Source organism: Palaemon carinicauda, chromosome 12 (assembly GCF_036898095.1).
Source record: "Palaemon carinicauda isolate YSFRI2023 chromosome 12, ASM3689809v2, whole genome shotgun sequence".
In the NCBI taxonomy this organism is placed as follows: Eukaryota; Metazoa; Arthropoda; class Malacostraca; order Decapoda; family Palaemonidae; genus Palaemon; species Palaemon carinicauda.
In genome coordinates this window covers 66,350,290-66,371,217 of record NC_090736.1, presented here as the reverse complement: position 1 = coordinate 66,371,217, position 20,928 = coordinate 66,350,290, and the positions used below count along the sequence as shown (strand labels likewise).

The 20,928-nt window shown below is 37.3% G+C and overlaps 2 protein-coding genes and 1 long non-coding RNA gene across 3 annotated transcripts in view; 1 reads left to right on the top strand and 2 right to left on the bottom strand.

Annotated features, from left to right (window-relative positions):
- Positions 1-20,928, bottom strand: part of LOC137651253 (uncharacterized) — a 125,257-nt gene that overhangs the window by 35,849 nt on the left and 68,480 nt on the right. The gene's annotated exons all lie outside the window — the stretch shown is intronic.
- LOC137651252 (protein virilizer homolog) lies at positions 2,706-10,980 on the top strand. Its single transcript, XM_068384480.1, has 4 exons — positions 2,706-2,838; positions 8,919-9,060; positions 9,464-9,665; positions 10,113-10,980. Exons 2-4 carry the CDS (start codon positions 9,058-9,060, stop codon positions 10,220-10,222), a joined length of 315 nt encoding a protein of 104 aa, XP_068240581.1. The 5' UTR covers positions 2,706-2,838; positions 8,919-9,057; the 3' UTR covers positions 10,223-10,980.
- LOC137651251 (uncharacterized) lies at positions 12,805-14,407 on the bottom strand. The gene is made up of 2 exons (XR_011046066.1): positions 13,969-14,407; positions 12,805-13,822 (listed from the first exon to the last, which is right to left on the bottom strand). It is a non-coding gene; the product is annotated as an uncharacterized lncRNA (long non-coding RNA).

Below are 20,928 nucleotides of genomic sequence, written 5' to 3'. Positions count from 1 at the left end.
ATAAGTAAATGAAACAGAAGCAAAATATGAATGAGTCAATACAGGGAAAACCGTCATTAATATTGATTATGTATATATATATATATATATATATATATATATATATATATATATATATATATATATATATATATATATATATATATTCAATATTAATGATGGTTTTCCCTGTATTGACTCATTCATACACACACACACACACACACACACACACACACACACACACACACACACACACACACATATATATATATATATATATATATATATATATATATATATATATATATATATATATATATATATATATATATATATATATATATATATATATATATATATACTATGGAATGAAAGAGAAAGGATCGGATTTTGAAAATGAGATAGCGGAACTGGATGATACAAAAAAAAGGGAAGAAAAAAAAAGAAAAAAAAAGATGAACATAGCAAGCTGGAGTAATGTATAATATAACTAGAGGGGCACTCAGTAAAGAGCAGAACTCTGCCGCTACAGCTTGCTTATCGACCTTTTGCTTGTCCTTGACCTTTGGCCTTAAACTGTATTAATTGGCGTGGATTTTCATACACTCAAATATGAACCAAGTTTGAAGTCTCTGTGGTAAGGATGTCCAAACTTATGGCTGATTGCGTGATATGGACGTTTTTCTCTTCTGGACCTTGACCTTTGGCCCTCAAAAATTTAATAATTTAATTTCCAGCTCTTTACAAAACAGTTTAAAATCCCAGAAAGTTTAAGTACATTATGATTAAAATTGTGGCCGTATGGCTGATGACCGGTATTTGACCTTTTGCTTGACCTTTACTTTGGACTCGACCTTAACCTTTGATCTAAATATGTATCAATTGGCGTGGATTTTTTTACACTCAAATATGAATCGAGTTTGAAGTCTCTGTGACATCGATGTCCAAACTTATGGCTAATTACGTGAATTGGACATTTTACTTGACCATGACTTTGACCTTTGACCTCGACCTTCCAAAATTTAATCAGTTACAGCTTTTCACATAACAGTCAATCCCTGCAAGTTTCATTACTCTGGAATTAAAATTGTGTCCAGGAAGGTGTTCACTAACAAGCGCACACACACACACACACACACACACACACACACACACACAAACAGGGGTAAAACATAACCTTCCACCTTCGTTGACGGAGGTGACATAGTCGTATAAAAACAACAATAAAACAAATGAAGAAACCAAGGACAATTACCCAAGAAACGGCAGAGAACGCTGAAGGACAGACAGTTAACTAGAAGAGGTTGAAGACAACAATGACTGAAAGAAAAAGATGGCAATTTTAAGACCAACAGCATCGTTAAATATGTCGTATAAGATAATAGAGGAAAAAAAACTGAAAGCCCAATATAAGACATCGTCATCTTACAATTTCACGTTGGAAATGTCTATAATCATTACAGTAAGCTATGGTGAGGAAAAAATCATGCTAGACACTAATATCGTCTTCTCTTATATAATTCAGCAATGCTTTCAACTTTGGAAATGGAGGCATGAAGAGAAACTATGGTTGAAATGGAAGTGAATGGCTGGATATAATAGAAAATGCAATGGACCAATGTTACTCTTTTAGCTGAAAAGATATTTGATAGTAAAATGATTGGAGAGGATTAGGAAATAGTTTTGAAAATTAATCAGTACGAACAGGATTATTATGTGTAGAGAAGAGGAATAAGCATGCAGTATTGATGATGAACCAGGTTACATAGAACCAATCTAAGTAGCCTAGTGATAAATACAACTTATCAAAATAGGGGATATGAATAAAAACGATAAAAGTTAGTAAATAAAACTTATCTACTGTACACGTAAAGAAAAATTTAGATGAAGTATTGTAAAATAAAAACATTTTGGAAAGGCATTGCAATACCAGCCATCTTTATGGAGCAAATATAATAAAGCTAACAGAAATAGGAAAAAACTACAAAGATTAGAAAAAAGGAGCATATAGGAATATATAGCAGGCCCCTTAACTACAGTACAGCTGTGGATATACTAAGAGAAATGAAAACATCTAAGAAGAGGAAGTTCCAATTAAAAAAAAACCAATGAAACAATATTAAAAAAAACGAAGGCTGATAGTGGAAATTATCAACAAAGTATATATGAGACTTGAACCTAAATATAAGACAAATCCACTTAATGACAAAGATATAAATAAAAGCCAAAATTAGGCTATGGGATATTGACAAGGGGAAAGAAGACTTAGAAAATAAAGCAAGTTTAGAAATAAAAACTATATAGGGAGTAAAATGTTAAATAAAAAAAAATATGAAAAATCGTTTGCTTCGGGAATAATTTCAAAACAAGAATCAATACATCTACATCTAATAGCATGAACAGATAGACTCAAGATGAAGAAAATTAAAATTTTCGTGAATCTAATACTGTTATATTGTGCCAGAAATCTATTAAAGATAATGAACTGCGTTTCAACAGCCATATGAAGAGGGCAGACATATTTGAATCAGTGAAGATGAAATTAGAGAGATCAAATATATTTTATACTGCATTTGCAGAAAAATAATGAGAAATACAACATAAAAAAAAAGAAAATTGCCAAATTACAAACAAATGTGCACTTGAGGAGCCGTTACAAAGATTGGGCCACAAATGGCAAACATTTTCAAGATTGTTTGTTTTGATCGCCTTCCTTCTTGATGGTACAATCTTTCTATCCGAAGATAGTACCTGAACATAAGAAATGTTTATCGACTAGTAAGGCCAGGTAGTTGCAGACGATGCTTTCGGATTTGTTTATCTGGAGGTATTTGTACACGAAAATACATAAAGAAGGTTTGTATAGTGTTTCAATGTTCACTTATCTATTGAATATATCACTATTACAGTAGTAGACGTGTGGGTGGATGTATGATAGAGGCCACCTGTATGTATAGTGACGGTTGACGAAGAATAGGGCTGTTTAAGGGGCATGGCTTGTAGGTTTGGTAAGAAGGAGTGAAATTAGTTAGTATCCCTTTTTTATGCACGTTTGGGGAGCTGACCACTCATATATAATGGTCCCGACCTGTATCGATAGGCCCTTATTACTGATAATCATAATAGACCTATCACTGTATCAGTCCGTGACTGGACCCGTGGGTTTGAATGACTGCACAGACATTGAAAAAAAAAATTCTCATTCCTACATATTATTATTATTATTATTATTATTATTATTATTATTATTATTATTACTTGCAAAGCTACACCCCTACTTGGAAATGCAGGATGCTAAGAGCCTAGGTGCTCCAATATTGAAAATACCCCAGTGAGGATAGGGAGCAAGGAAAAATAGAATATTTTGAGAACAGAAACATTAAGATAAATATCGCCTATATAAACAAAACAGGAGTAAGAGTTTAAGATAGTGTGCCCGAGTGTACCTTCAATCAAGAGAACTCTACTCCAAGGTAGTGGAGGACCATGGTACAGAGGCTATGGCACTACCCAAGAATAGAGAATATTGAAGTAAAATATTGTATAATATTGTATCTAACCCATTTCAGAATTTTGCGATAGAGGGGTAAAAATGGGTAATTTTCACTTTTTTGACTTTTCTCGACTTCAATACATATCTGGTTGCCAGACATAGAAACAATTTTTGCGCCACATTGAGTTGGTATAGAATTTGAGCCCCATACATAGTATAATCAGAATCATGAATAATATTGTATCTAACCCATTTCAGAATTTTGCATTAGAGGAGTAAAAATTGGTAAATTTCACTTTTTTGACATTTCTCGACTGATATACATATCTGGTTGCCAGACATAGAAACAATTTTTGCGCCACATTGAGTTGGTATAGAATTTGAGCCCCATACATAGTATAATCAGAATCATGAATAATATTGTATCTAACCCATTTCAGAATTTTGCATTAGAGGAGTAAAAATTGGTAAATTTCACTTTTTTGACATTTCTCGACTGATATACATATCTGGTTGCCAGACATAGAAACAATTTTTGCGCCACATTGAGTTGGTATAGAATTTGAGCCCCATACATAGTATAATCAGAATCATGAATAATATTGTATCTAACCCATTCCAGAATTTTGCATTAGAGGAGTAAAAATTGGTAAATTTCACTTTTTTGACATTTCTCGACTGATATACATATCTGGTTGCCAGACATAGAAACAATTTTTGCGCCACATTGAGTTGGTATAGAATTTGAGCCCCATACATAGTATAATCAGAATCATGAATAATATTGTATCTAACCCATTTCAGAATTTTGCATTAGAGGAGTAAAAATTGGTAAATTTCACTTTTTTGACATTTCTCGACTGATATACATATCTGGTTGCCAGACATAGAAACAATTTTTGCGCCACATTGAGTTGGTATAGAATTTGAGCCCCATACATAGTATAATCAGAATCATGAATAATATTGTATCTAACCCATTCCAGAATTTTGCATTAGAGGAGTAAAAATTGGTAAATTTCACTTTTTTGACATTTCTCGACTGATATACATATCTGGTTGCCAGACATAGAAACAATTTTTGCGCCACATTGAGTTGGTATAGAATTTGAGCCCCATACATAGTATAATCAGAATCATGAATAATATTGTATCTAACCCATTCCAGAATTTTGCATTAGAGGAGTAAAAATTGGTAAATTTCACTTTTTTGACATTTCTCGACTGATATACATATCTGGTTGCCAGACATAGAAACAATTTTTGCGCCACATTGAGTTGGTATAGAATTTGAGCCCCATACATAGTATAATCAGAATCATGAATAATATTGTATCTAACCCATTTCAGAATTTTGCATTAGAGGAGTAAAAATTGGTAAATTTCACTTTTTTGACATTTCTCGACTGATATACATATCTGGTTGCCAGACATAGAAACAATTTTTGCGCCACATTGAGTTGGTATAGAATTTGAGCCCCATACATAGTATAATCAGAATCATGAATAATATTGTATCTAACCCATTTCAGAATTTTGCATTAGAGGAGTAAAAATTGGTAAATTTCACTTTTTTGACATTTCTCGACTGATATACATATCTGGTTGCCAGACAGAGAAACAATTTTTGCGCCACATTGAGTTGGTATAGAATTTGAGCCCCATACATAGTATAATCAGAATCATGAATAATATTGTATCTAACCCATTCCAGAATTTTGCATTAGAGGAGTAAAAATTGGTAAATTTCACTTTTTTGACATTTCTCGACTGATATACATATCTGGTTGCCAGACAGAGAAACAATTTTTGCGCCACATTGAGTTGGTATAGAATTTGAGCCCCATACATAGTATAATCAGAATCATGAATAATATTGTATCTAACCCATTCCAGAATTTTGCGATAGAGGGGTAAAAATGGGTAATTTTCACTTTTTTGACTTTTCTCGACTGATATACATATCTGGTTGCCAGACATAGAAACAATTTTTGCGCCACATTGAGTTGGTATAGAATTTGAGCCCCATACATAGTATAATCAGAATCATGAATAATATTGTATCTAACCCATTCCAGAATTTTGCGATAGAGGGGTAAAAATGGGTAATTTTCACTTTTTTTACTTTGCTCGACTGAAATACATATCTGGTTGCCAGACATAGAAACAATTTTTGCGCCACATTGAGTTGGTATAGAATTTGAGCCCCATACATAGTATAATCAGAATCATGAATAATATTGTATCTAACCCATTCCAGAATTTTGCATTAGAGGAGTAAAAATTGGTAAATTTCACTTTTTTGACATTTCTCGACTGATATACATATCTGGTTGCCAGACATAGAAACAATTTTTGCGCCACATTGAGTTGGTATAGAATTTGAGCCCCATACATAGTATAATCAGAATCATGAATAATATTGTATCTAACCCATTCCAGAATTTTGCATTAGAGGAGTAAAAATTGGTAAATTTCACTTTTTTGACATTTCTCGACTGATATACATATCTGGTTGCCAGATATAGAAAAAATTTTTGCGCCACATATAGTTGGTATAGAATTTGAGCCCCATACATAGTATAATCAGAATCATGAATAATATTGTATCTAACCCATTCCAGAATTTTGCATTAGAGGAGTAAAAATTGGTAAATTTCACTTTTTTGACATTTCTCGACTGATATACATACCTGGTTGCCAGACATAGAAACAATTTTTGCGCCACATTGAGTTGGTATAGAATTTGAGCCCCATACATAGTATAATCAGAATCATGAATAATATTGTATCTAACCCATTCCAGAATTTTGCATTAGAGGAGTAAAAATTGGTAAATTTCACTTTTTTGACATTTCTCGACTGATATACATATCTGGTTGCCAGACATAGAAACAATTTTTGCGCCACATTGAGTTGGTATAGAATTTGAGCCCCATACATAGTATAATCAGAATCATGAATAATATTGTATCTAACCCATTTCAGAATTTTGCATTAGAGGAGTAAAAATTGGTAAATTTCACTTTTTTGACATTTCTCGACTGATATACATACCTGGTTGCCAGACATAGAAACAATTTTTGCGCCACATTGAGTTGGTATAGAATTTGAGCCCCATACATAGTATAATCAGAATCATGAATAATATTGTATCTAACCCATTCCAGAATTTTGCATTAGAGGAGTAAAAATTGGTAAATTTCACTTTTTTGACATTTCTCGACTGATATACATATCTGGTTGCCAGACATAGAAACAATTTTTGCGCCACATTGAGTTGGTATAGAATTTGAGCCCCATACATAGTATAATCAGAATCATGAATAATATTGTATCTAACCCATTCCAGAATTTTGCATTAGAGGAGTAAAAATTGGTAAATTTCACTTTTTTGACATTTCTCGACTGATATACATATCTGGTTGCCAGACATAGAAACAATTTTTGCGCCACATTGAGTTGGTATAGAATTTGAGCCCCATACATAGTATAATCAGAATCATGAATAATATTGTATCTAACCCATTCCAGAATTTTGCATTAGAGGAGTAAAAATTGGTAAATTTCACTTTTTTGACATTTCTCGACTGATATACATACCTGGTTGCCAGACATAGAAACAATTTTTGCGCCACATTGAGTTGGTATAGAATTTGAGCCCCATACATAGTATAATCAGAATCATGAATAATATTGTATCTAACCCATTCCAGAATTTTGCATTAGAGGAGTAAAAATTGGTAAATTTCACTTTTTTGACATTTCTCGACTGATATACATATCTGGTTGCCAGACAGAGAAACAATTTTTGCGCCACATTGAGTTGGTATAGAATTTGAGCCCCATACATAGTATAATCAGAATCATGAATAATATTGTATCTAACCCATTCCAGAATTTTGCGATAGAGGGGTAAAAATGGGTAATTTTCACTTTTTTGACTTTTCTCGACTGATATACATATCTGGTTGCCAGACATAGAAACAATTTTTGCGCCACATTGAGTTGGTATAGAATTTGAGCCCCATACATAGTATAATCAGAATCATGAATAATATTGTATCTAACCCATTCCAGAATTTTGCGATAGAGGGGTAAAAATGGGTAATTTTCACTTTTTTTACTTTGCTCGACTGAAATACATATCTGGTTGCCAGACATAGAAACAATTTTTGCGCCACATTGAGTTGGTATAGAATTTGAGCCCCATACATAGTATAATCAGAATCATGAATAATATTGTATCTAACCCATTCCAGAATTTTGCATTAGAGGAGTAAAAATTGGTAAATTTCACTTTTTTGACATTTCTCGACTGATATACATATCTGGTTGCCAGACATAGAAACAATTTTTGCGCCACATTGAGTTGGTATAGAATTTGAGCCCCATACATAGTATAATCAGAATCATGAATAATATTGTATCTAACCCATTCCAGAATTTTGCATTAGAGGAGTAAAAATTGGTAAATTTCACTTTTTTGACATTTCTCGACTGATATACATATCTGGTTGCCAGACATAGAAACAATTTTTGCGCCACATTGAGTTGGTATAGAATTTGAGCCCCATACATAGTATAATCAGAATCATGAATAATATTGTATCTAACCCATTCCAGAATTTTGCGATAGAGGGGTAAAAATGGGTAATTTTCACTTTTTTGACTTTTCTCGACTGATATACATATCTGGTTGCCAGACATAGAAACAATTTTTGCGCCACATTGAGTTGGTATAGAATTTGAGCCCCATACATAGTATAATCAGAATCATGAATAATATTGTATCTAACCCATTTCAGAATTTTGCATTAGAGGAGTAAAAATTGGTAAATTTCACTTTTTTGACATTTCTCGACTGAAATACGTATCTGGTTGCCAGACAGAGAAACAATTTTTGCGCCACATTGAGTTGGTATAGAATTTGAGCCCCATACATAGTATAATCAGAATCATGAATAATATTGTATCTAACCCATTCCAGAATTTTGCATTAGAGGAGTAAAAATTGGTAAATTTCACTTTTTTGACATTTCTCGACTGATATACATACCTGGTTGCCAGACATAGAAACAATTTTTGCGCCACATTGAGTTGGTATAGAATTTGAGCCCCATACATAGTATAATCAGAATCATGAATAATATTGTATCTAACCCATTTCAGAATTCTGCAGATTGATGGATAAAAACGGGTAACTTCAAAGTTGGGTTACTTAGGTTTCATACTGGTGCTAGTATTACGTTATGGGTTGGAGGTTAGCTGTGGAAAAAGACCGAGAATTTATCAACATAGGCTATAACACTTCAACGTCCAAATATCCTGAGCGGGATCTTTAAAACACCTACTTTGTGGTATTCAAGGTGAACAAGTTCATGCTTGAATGAAATTTACTCTTTGGCAACTCATAGCTACACTCCTCTGCTCTTTGAGTCAGCCAATCAAAAGCTGCCTGCCCCTCTCATCAAAACTGTTGGGCGTTCGAAAGACACCTCAGGCATCCTCTGGTTGGAAAAGCGTCAAGACATATCGCAGCTACCTCCACAGATTTGCCCACTCCCCCAACCTTCGTAATCATGGTAAGTACACAGTGACTGTGAGATAGTGAAGCCTACCTTTTGATGTGGATTTGCAGTGCTTTAGTGTTACTGAAGTGTCGTAGTGACTAATGAAAAAAGTATTGATCACATGCGGGATACTTAGGTCGAGTTTAGAGAGACCACGCTCATCCCACGTGGAACCTTTTGGACCGTAACGGTTAAACCAGCCAATAGAATACGACACCTAACAAATTTATTTTAGTGCTTGGTTTAGAAATTTTTGAATATTTTTACTAAAAATTATAGTGATGATTTAGAGATGTTAGGTTCATGTGCATGTAAATTATTAACTTACAAGGGATTGAATGATAGGTTTTTGTTAGGCAAAGTTACATTTTTTCCATTACATGAATTTAGAATTGTTTTTTTTATGTTTTTGCAGTTTCACAGCCATATGTTTTATGGGCATCGCAATGCTGCATTGGAGATTCAGGATTGTACACCATGGGTAGCCCCTGACGATGCTGAAGGAAGTGATGTGGACGAGGGCCCTTTGGACGTTAACAGTGATGACGACGACCCTACCGATGTTCCTGACGCAGGCCTTACTCAGGAGGATGCCTTTGACCCTTCTATCTCTGGAGGTTAGTATGAGAGAGAGAGAGAGAGAGAGAGAGAGAGAGAGAGAGAGAGAGAGAGAGAGAGAGAGAGAGAGAGAGAGAGAGAGAGAGAGAGAGAGATATCTGTTTTAAAAATTGTTTTTAAAAGTCTTGTTGTTATAAGGGTTCTTTAAATTTTGTTGCTCTTTAAATGGTGTGTAAACAATGGGTATTTTTAAAACTTATTTGTTTACTTGCATTCTCACTGACATACACATGCACACACATGCTCTCACACAAGCACACATTAATGCACTCACACATGCACACGCAAGCACACACAATGCACACACACAATGCACACACACATGCAGACCCACATGCACACACACAAGCACACATGCATGCACACACAAGCACACATGCATGCACAAACACAAGCACACATGATTCATTTACTGTTTCACTAATGTTACTTTATTCTTGTTTCAGCTCGCAAGGTCAATGTTGTCCCTCAGGAGATGCCTGTGGAAGAGGAAGCTGAGGTTGAGCATAAGAGGTCTCGTGCTGATGAATGGAAAAAGGACGACATTGATATCTAGTCCCTGCCAAACTTCATTCATCCACAGCCGGACTTTTTGAGGGAACCTTATGAATATTTCTCCCAGTTCTTCACAGCTGAATTGTGGGAACACATTGTGTTCCAATCCAACCTGTATTCAAGACAGAAGGATGTAAGTAGCAACTTCCACATATCAGAAGAGGATCTTATGGTTTTCCTTTGCCTCATCATGTACATGGGCCTGGTTTCCCTCCCTAGCATAGTCGACTTCTGGGCCGTGAAGACCAGGAGTCCTCAAGTTGCAGACTTCATGTCCAGGAACCGCTTCAAGTCAATTTGATCTTCCCTTCACTTCAACGACAATGACCAGGCAGCAACCACAGCCTCCCAAGATTGATTCTTCAAGGTGAGAGTCCCCTTCACCGAGGTCAAAAGAGTTCCTGAATTTCCCGAGACCCCTATCCACTCCATTGAAGTGATCGTCACCTACAAGGGCACAAGGGCCGGTAACCTTCACCAGCATGTAGCCAAGAAGCCTGACAAGTGGGGGTACAAGTTGTTCTGCCGCTCCAGCGTGGCTAGATTTGTGCTGGATGTACGAGGAATGCAAGGTGGCCCTATGCCTCACTAAAAGTAGGAATTGCTTTGCTTCCTTTCATAAGGTTTGTAAGTAAGTGTGTACTGTATGTTTCAATTTTTATAATTATGAGTAAGTTTTATTATATTTTGTGTATTTTTTTACTCTTTTTGTTTTGTATTGTATATTGTATTTCTTATATTAATTAAATTGTAAAGCCATCTCTGTGTTTCTGTTATACATTGGAACAAAAAAAAGTGATTCATCAATAATAATCATATGATTTGTGGGCAAATCAACTTTAGTATAAACATGAAAAAGTTTACCGTTATGGCCCAAACGATCCCATATGAGATGAGCATGGTCCGCCTAAACTTGCCCAAGTTACCTATATGGGATATTTTATTGCATGCAATTATTTCACTAATTTTGAAACTTTTTTGAAAATACATAGGAGTAAAAAGGTCTTGATATTTACCAATATAATAACCTACTAAAAGGATTTTTTAAAGTTTCCCATAAAACCTAGGGTGGACTTTAAAGGGATAATGTGTTTTACGATTGCTGTCGCAGTTACAGGAATATTAGAGTTGAAGTTCTGTCTTAGTAGGCTTGTTTCTGGACAATGCAATAGGTAGTGTTGCAGAGGTTCATCTGTCAGTTGCCGACAGTTGTTGTCTTTCCGGTCTGTTGTGCTGCTGTGGCCTTGTCGATATCGATGATGATTTGCCAGTTGCATAGATATCCTAGTTGCAGTCTGCAAATAATGACTGCAACTTAGCGGGGAATATTTCTTGTAATAGGATACGGGATTAGGTTAGTTGCTTTGATGTACCATTTGGCCAATCTGGAGCCATCAAGAAAGGCTAGCCTTACTTCACTTGTCTTTTGCATGTTGTAAAAGGCTATCCTTTGATTCTTGATGGTTTTCAGTGATGTTGAAGTGATATTGATTGTCTAGCACATTATTGCAGACTTGGCTAGGTAATCGGCCTCGTCATTTCCAATGATTCCAGTGTGTTGGAATTCAATTCAGGATGATCAGCCTATTGTTGCTTTGGTGACCTAATGCTAGATACAGTACTGAATTGCTGTGATTAGGTAGACATTTTCAGTGGGTTCTTTTTTGCTGAGAGCCCGAATGGCTCCTCTTGAATCCGTGTGGATTGTTGTATTTCATCCAGGTAGACTGGCCGAGTGTTCTAGGGCTTTTGGCAATCGCCACTAGCTCAGTTTGCAGGGTGGAGGCGTGGTTGGAAAGCCTCCAGTTTTCTCTGTAGCCTGATGGAGAAATGATTGTTGCTGCTGCTGCTGTTGCAAGGATATCATAATCCAGTGATCCATCAGTATAGCAGATGTTCAAGGCGTAGGTGTTGCCGATTGCATTTTCGGCTGCTGCTGTAAGTTGTTCTGGCGTGCAGAGAGCTTTGCTTGCTGCTGGGAGGATGGTAAAGTTGTACTGGAAGGGGTTTGGTGACCACGGGGCCGAAGTGATGTAGCCATTGTGCTTTTATTTCTTATAGGCTTCATTTTGCATTTGCATTCCTCTAAGTGTATCCAGCAGTCTCTTTGCGTGTGTCCTTGGAGGATCAATCTCCTCTGCCAAGGATAAGGTGTCAATTGAGGTTGTTGTTCAGAAGTCTCTGTCTGCTTTGAATGACTTGAATATAATGCTGCAATTTCTGATATCTATCCTAGCCGAAATGAAAATTTGTTTAGTTTCATCTCTTTAGAAGCAGTCTTCGCCATATTTGAGAGCTTCTGATGAGTCTCATGACATTGTTTCGTACCACTTCTAAGGAAGCTTTTTGAGTTTCACTCACTGAGGTGACTGTAGGTGCTGCATAGTCGATGTGGGATTGAATTGTTAAATGTAGAACAGCCTTAGGAGGCTGTTTGATACTCCTTATTTAAGGGAGTCCGTTCATTTTATGGCTGAGAGGCGAATTTTTGTTTTCTCTCTGAAATAGGTTAATTCGCTGGTAGGTAATAGTTTTATTGATGATTACTCCTAGATACATAAAATGGGGGATAAAAATAAGTAATTTTCATGTTTTTTACTTTTATTGAAAAAATAATAATCTCTGTCAGACGTAGAAATAATATTTTCGACATATTGGGATGGTATAAAAATTAAACCACATACGTAGTATAATAAAAATTATGTATAATATTGTATCTAACCCATTTCAGAATTCTGCAGATTGAGGGGTAAATATGGGTAGTTTTCAAGTTATTTTTTACTTTTCTTGAAAAAAATACATATCTGGTTGCCAGACATAGAAATGATTTTTGCGCAGCATTGACTTGGTATATAATTTGATCCACATACATAGTTTAAACCAAATCTTGTATAATATTGTAGATAACCCATTTCAAAATTCTGCAGACTAAGGGGTAGAAATGAGTAATTTTCACATTTTTTACTTTTCCCAACTAAACTACATCTGGTGGCCAGACATAAAAATAATTTTGAAGACTCATTGAGCTTGTATAGAACTTGAACCACATACATAGTATAATGAGAATCTTGTATAATATTGAATCTAACCCATTTCAGAATTCTGCAGATTGGGGGATAAAAATGGGTAATTTTCACTTTTTTTACTTTTCTCGAAAAAATACATCTCTGGTTGCCAGACAGAAATGTTATTGGCAATTTGAGTTTACATTTAACCTATTAATATACAGTATGACTCATATGTTTGCTTGGAAATCATTTTAACTCAAGATAATTTTTTATTATAGTACTTTAATTATAGCAAAAATTACATTGACTATAAATTTCAATCAAAAGGCCATCTTTATACTTAAAGGTGTTTTTTTTTTTTAACCACAAAAATATTATTGGACATTTGAATTTATATTTAACCTAACAATACATGACTTGACTGTTCACATGTAAATACCATTGAGTCAAGATGATTTTTTTTTTCAGTATAATACTTCAATAAATATTATGGGGTGATCTGGTAGCAGCAGCATCTGAGGTGATCTGGTGTCAGCGGCATGTGGCGTGCCCTCTTGGCAGTGGCATCTTGCATGACCTGGTGGCAGCGGCATCTGGCAAAAATCAACTTGACTATAAATTTCAATCAAAAGGCCATCTTTATACTTAAAGGTGCTTTTTTGAACCACAAAATATTATTGGACATTTGAATTTTTATTTAACTTTACAATACATGACTTGACTGTTCACATGTAAATACCTTTGAGTCAGGATGATTTTTTTTTTTCAGTATAATACTTCAATAAATATTATGGGGTGATCTGGTAGCAGCAGTATCTGGGGTGACCTGGTGACAGCGGCATCAGTCATGACCTGGTGGCAGCGGCATCTGGCAAAAATCAACTTGACTATAAATTTCAATCAAAAGGCCATCTTTATACTTAAAGGTGCTTTTTTGAACCACAAAATATTATTGGACATTTGAATTTATATTTAACTTCACAATACATGACTTGACTGTTCACATGTAAATACCTCCGAGTCAAGATTATTTTTTTTTTCAGTATAATAATACAACATAAATATACCAAGGCACCTCCCCCAATTTTGGGGGGTTGCCGACATCAACAAATGAAACAAAACAAAAAGGGGACCTCTACTCTCTACGTTCCTCCCAGCCTGACAAGGAACCCAACCGAGTTCAGTTGGTACTGCTACGGTGCCACAGCCCACCCTCCCACCCTCCCCCGTTGTCCACCACAGATGAAGCTTCATAATGCTGAATCCCCTACTGCTGCTACCTCCGCGGTCATCTAAGGCACCGGAGGAAGCAGCAGGGCCTACTGGAACTGCGTCACAATTGCTCGCCATTCATTCCTATTTCTAGCACGCTCTCTTGCCTCTCTCACATCTATCCTCCTATCACCAAGAGCTTCCTTCACTCCATCCATCCACCCAAACCTTGGTCTTCCCCTTGTACTTCTCCCATCAACTCTTGCATTCATCACCTTCTTTAGCAGACAGCCATTTTCCATTCTCTCAACATCGCCAAACCACCTCAACAGATTCATATCCACTCTAGCTGCTAACTCATTTCTTACACCCGTTCTCACTCTCACCACTTTGTTTCTAACCCTATCTACTCGAGATACACCAGCCATACTCCTTAGACACTTCATCTCAAACACATTCAATTTCTGTCTCCATCACTTTCATTCCCCACAACTCCGATCCATACATCACAGTTGGTACAATCACTTTCTCATATAGAACTCTCTTTACATTCATGCCCAACCCTCTATTTTCTACTACTCCCTTAACTGCCCCCAACACTTTGCATCCTTCATTCACTCCCTGACGTACATCTGCTTCCACTCCACCATTGGCTGCAACAACAGACCCCAAGTACTTGAACTGATCCACCTCCTGAAGTAACTCTCCATTCAACATGACATTCAACCTTGCACCACCCTCCCTTCTCGTACATCTCATAACCTTACTCTTACCCACATTAACTCTCAACTTCCTTCTCTCACACACCCTTCCAAATTCTGTCACTAATCGCCCAAGCTTCTCTTCCGCATCTGCAACCAGTACAGTATCATCCGCAAACAACAACGATTTACCTCCCATTCATGATCATTCTCGCCTACCAGTTTTAATCCTCGTCCAAGCACTCGAGCATTCACCTCTCTCACCACTCCATCAACATACAAGTTAAACAACCACGGCGACATCACACATCCCTGTCTCAGCCCCACTCTCACCGGAAACCAATCACTCACCTTCATTTCCTATTCTAACACATGCTTTACTACCTTTGTAGAAACTTTTCACTGCTTGCAACAACCTTCCACCAACTCCATATAACCTCATCATATTCAACATTGCTTCCCTATCAACTCTATCATATGCTTTCTCCAGATCCATAAATGCAACATACACCTCCTTACCTTTTGCTAAATATTTCTCGCATATCTGCCTAACTGATAAAATCTGATTCATACAACCCCTACCTCTTCTAAAACCACCCTGTACTTTTAAGATTGCATTCTCTGTTTTATCTTTAATCCTATTAATCATTACTCTACCATACACTTTTCCAACTACACTCAACAACTAATACCTCTTGAATTACAACACTCATGCCACATCTCCCTTACCCTTATATAGTGGTACAATACATGCACAAACCCAATCTACTGGTACCATTGACAACACAAAACACATATTAAACAATCTCACCAACCATTCAAGTACAGTCACACCCCCTTCCTTCAACATCTCAGCTCTCACACCATCCATACCAGATGCTTTTCCTACTCTCGTTTCATCTAGTGCTCTCCTCACTTCCTCTATTGTAATCTCTCTCTCTCATTCTCATCTCCCATCACCGGGACCTCAACACCTGCAACAGCAATTATATATGCCTCCCTATTATCCTCAACATTCAGTAAACTTTCAAAATATTCCGGCCACCTTTTCCTTGCCTCCTCTCATTTTAACAACCTTCCATTTCCATCTTTCACTGTCTCTTCAATTCTTGAGCCAGCCTTCCTTACTTTCTTCACTTCTTTCCAAAACAACTTTTTCTTATTCTCTTCATATGACTGACCCAATCCCTGACCCCACCTCAGGTCAGCTGCCCTCTTTGCCTCGCGTACCTTGAGCTTTACTTCCACATTTTTTCTCTATATTTTTCATACTTCTCTATACTATTACTTTGCAGCCATTCTTCAAAAGCCCTCTTTTTCTCTCCACTTTTACCTTCACTCCTTCATTCCACCATTCATTGCCCTTCCTCATGCTGCCTCCAACAACCTTCTTGCCACATACATCACTTGCAATCCCAACAAAATTTTCTTTTATTAACTTCCACTCCTCTAAATTACCAGTTTCTCTTACTCTCACTTCGTCATATGCCATTTTCAACCTTTCCTGATATTTACTTTTTACCCCCGGTTTTATTAGCTCCTTCAACCCTCACTAGCTCCCTTTTACATCCACCTACTCTATTCCCCCATTCTTTTGCTACAACTAATTTTCCTTTCACCAAAAAATGATCAGACATACCGTTAGCCATACCCCTAAACACGTGCACGTCTTTCAATCTTCCAGACATTCTTTTAGTTAGCAACACAATCCATTAATGCCCTTTCTACTACTCTTCCATTTGCCACTCTTACCCATGTATACTTGTTTTTATCTTTCTTTTTGAAAAAGCTAGCATTTATTACCATCTCTTGTTCAACACACATATCTACCAGTCTCTCACCACTCTCATTTTCACCTGGTACGCCATACTTCCCAATGACACCTTATACCTCTCCAGCGCCCACTCAAGCATTTAAGTCACCCATGACAACTACATAATTCCTTCTACACACCTAGTTAATTCATTCCAGAACTCATTCTGCTCTTCTTCACTTTTCTCACTACCTGGCCTATACGCACTGACAAACGAGGGCCAACATTCCCTACCCAACCTAACCCTTACCCACATTAAACTAAATGATATCTCCTTCCATTCCACTACTTTACCTGTCATCCATTCACTCAGCAATAAAGCCACAACCTCTCTCGCTCTTCCCCTTTCAATCCCAGACACTCTACCAGACATTTCACCAAACATCACTTCACCCTTTCCTTTTATCTTCGTCTCACTCAAGACCAATACATCCATCCTTCTATTCCTAAACATACTTCTAATCTCACATCTTTTATTCTCTATCGTACTACATCCACGCACATTCAAACACCCCAAAACTAGAGTGCGGGGAGCAGTCACTCTCCCCCAGCTCCATCTCTTTGTTGACATCTCGCAGGATTATTTATTATGGGGTGATCTGGTAGCAGCAGCACGTGGGGTGATCTGGTGTCAGCGGCATGTGGCGTGCCCTCTTGGCAGTGGCATCTTGCATGACCTGGTGGCAGCGGCATCTGGCAAAATTACATTGACTATAAATTTCAATCAAAAGGCCATCTGTATACTTAAAGGTGCTTTTTTGAACCACAAAAATATTATTGGACATTTGAATTTATATTTAACTTAACAATATATGACTTGACTGTTCACATGTAAATACCTTTTGAGTCAAGATTATTTTTTTTTTCAGTATAATACTTCAATAAATATTATGGGGTGATCTGGTAGCAGCAGCATCTGAGGTGATCTGGTGTCAGCGGCATGTGGCGTGCCCTCTTGGCAGTGGCATCTTGCATGACCTGGTGGCAGCGGCATCTGGCAAAAATTACATTGACTATAAATTTCAATCAAAAGGCCATCTGTATACTTAAAGGTGCTTTTTTGAACCACAAAGAATATTATTGGACATTTGAATTTATATTTAACTTAACAATATATGACTTGACTGTTCACATGTAAATACCTTTTGAGTCAAGATGATTTTTTTTTTTCAGTATAATACTTCAATAAATATTATCGGGGTGATCTGGTAGCAGCAGCATCTGAGGTGATCTGGTGTCAGCGGCATGTGGCGTGCCCCTCTTGGCAGTGGCATCTTGCATGACCTGGTGGCAGCGGCATCTGGCAAAAATCAACTTGACTATAAATTTCAATCAAAAGGCCATCTGTATACTTAAAGGTGCTTTTTTGAACCACAAAAATATTATTGGACATTTGAATTTATATTTAACTTAACAATATATGACTTGACTGTTCACATGTAAATACCTTTGAGTCAAGATGATTTTTTTTTCATTATAATAATACTTCAATCGGTATTATGGGGTGATCTGGTAGCAGCAGTATCTGGGGTGACCTGGTGACAAGCGGCATCAGTCATGACCTGGTGACAGCGGCATCAGTCATGACCTGGTAACAGCGGCATCAGTCATGACCTGGTAACAGCGGCATCAGTCATGACCTGGTGGCAGCAGCATCTGGGGTGATCTAGTGGCAGCAGCATCTGGGGTAATCTGGTGGCAGTGGCTTCTGGCATGACCTGATGGCAGCAGCATCTGGGATGATCTGGTGGCAGCAGCATCTGGAGTGATCTAGTGGCAGCAGCATCTGGAGTGATCTAGTGGCAGCAGCATCTGGAGTGATATGGTTGCAGTGGGTTCCAGCCTGACCTGGTGGCAGTGGCTTCCAGCCTGACCTGGTGGCAGTGGCATCTTGCATGACCTAGTGGCAGCGACATCTTGCATGACCTGGTGGCAGTGGCATCTGACGTTAGCTGTTAGCCGTGGTGGCCAGCAATGGTCTACTCCTGGATGGTAGGCAACAGATCAAAACTCTTCTACTCCTCCTCAATGCACCCTTTCATTAATTCAACAGCCATTTTATACCTGTACAATGTTGCAAATTCAGGGTGGACTGGTAGTTTTCTTCCTCAAAACAATGGCTTTGGCAGTAGCGCAGACAAATACACCACAGCTACTACCATCATTCTGCTTTTGGAAAGCCTTGTTGGAACTGAAAAAACAGCATCTCCAGTCACTGAACTTTATTATCTCACCTTCGTGTACGAGGACCTCATATGCTAGATACCTGAATAACTGGAATACAAGATCCCTGTTTTCTGTTGTTAAAGAATTGGAATAATATACAATTTTGTTCTTCATGTCAACCACACACATTGTCCAGTGTCTATTCTCATCCTCGTTGATAGGTATCAAAACAAAATCAAAACGGGCCCATGATAAATGCCTACTTTCACTTCCATAAACAACAATTTTGGTGAAATTTCCTGACAGAAGCTTTTGACTGAACCATCCAGAGTCCACAGAATGGATCTTCCCAATGGAAAGATTGCACAAGAGATGCATATATGCATTTATCTCCTTTGATGTGAGCCAGTTCTGTGGTTTAGTGAGTGAATTTATCATCCGCTGGTCAATAACCATGTTTTGAATGACAGTTTGTTTAAACTTCCTTCTTTGCAAGGTGACCTCATCTAAAGAACCCAGTGACAAGGATTCCAACTGTGAAAAGTCCAGACTGCAATAACTTGGCAAGACATACACGACTGTAGAAGGCTGCTTGTCATAAAACAATAACACCTCCGAGCAACTCTGTAGAGATACAGCATTCCCAGTACTTGAGTCACTTTGTTTCTCTAACCTTCCACCAACTTTTTTAACAAACTGCAAGCTCCTCCACTGTCAAACGCAAGGGCAGACACTGCGGTATATGTTCCTCCAAGAAGAGGTAGAGCACATATGACAGATGACTGGATGTTCAAGGTTGAGATTTCTGGAACATAGAAATCGCCAGTCATGAGAGAGGTGCAGTCTTTGACATGCACCAATAATGTTTTTGGCAGAGCTGAAACAAAAACTTGGAAATTATCGCTCTGACAATTGCATCGTTGTGGGAAATCAGAGGGACCAACTTTTTGCAAAGCATCCACACAGGTGGAAACAGTCAGCCTATCCACTTCTAAAATCAGCAACTGCGACGACTTATGCTTTCTGCGTTGACAATTTCTACACTTCCATATCTTCTCGCAAACACTCTGAAAGCATTCTATTCCAACTGAGACACTATTCTCATCTTGTTTAAATAAAAAAGTATCAACTGCTTCTATTAGTTCAATACAGGATCTATATGAACAAGAAATAGTCCCAAGTCCTGATTCCAGTGCTTCCAAAGTATGGTTGTCAATATGGCCAGATGCTATCGATTTCAACATTTGTTTCTTCAAAGACATCGAACGAGCTTGACCAAAATTTTCAGTTGAAGCTTGTTGCAGCCACCAGTATAAGACAGGCACTTCAACATTGGCCTAATAATAGCTGGAATCTTGGCAGGCACTCTGTCATACATGAAGACATAAGAACCACTTGCAAGTCTACTGTCATTCAAAGGTCTGGTACTGACATTTAAATCATCATATTCAATGAAATGCTGTTTGGTTTTGTCCAACACAAAGGTTGTGTAATGTCCTGTTGCTAAGGAAGCCCCATGATGACAAAACAACACTTTTGAGGTGGTAGGACATGTTACTTGAAATATTTGTATCACAGAATTGGCTCAAATTCAGAACTTGGTCAATTTCAATTTTGTCCATAACCTTTGATGATCTTCCATTTTCAAAGCGAAATCGTTTCAAAAGAATGATGACTGTGTTTGGAAGTTGCACTATTTTATATGACTGGGCTAGCATCTTCTTCACACTGATTGCACTCGACTGTCTTTCACTACCGAAGTTTTGACTTTGGCTCATTAGCTGAAATAAGGTGATTCTTCCTCTGA

Excerpts from the sequence above, each read along its gene's own strand:
- LOC137651252 (XM_068384480.1), top strand. Across the intron at positions 9,666-10,112 it reads TGACCCTTCTATCTCTGGAG|CTCGCAAGGTCAATGTTGTC; the intron begins GTTAGTATGAGA and ends TTCTTGTTTCAG.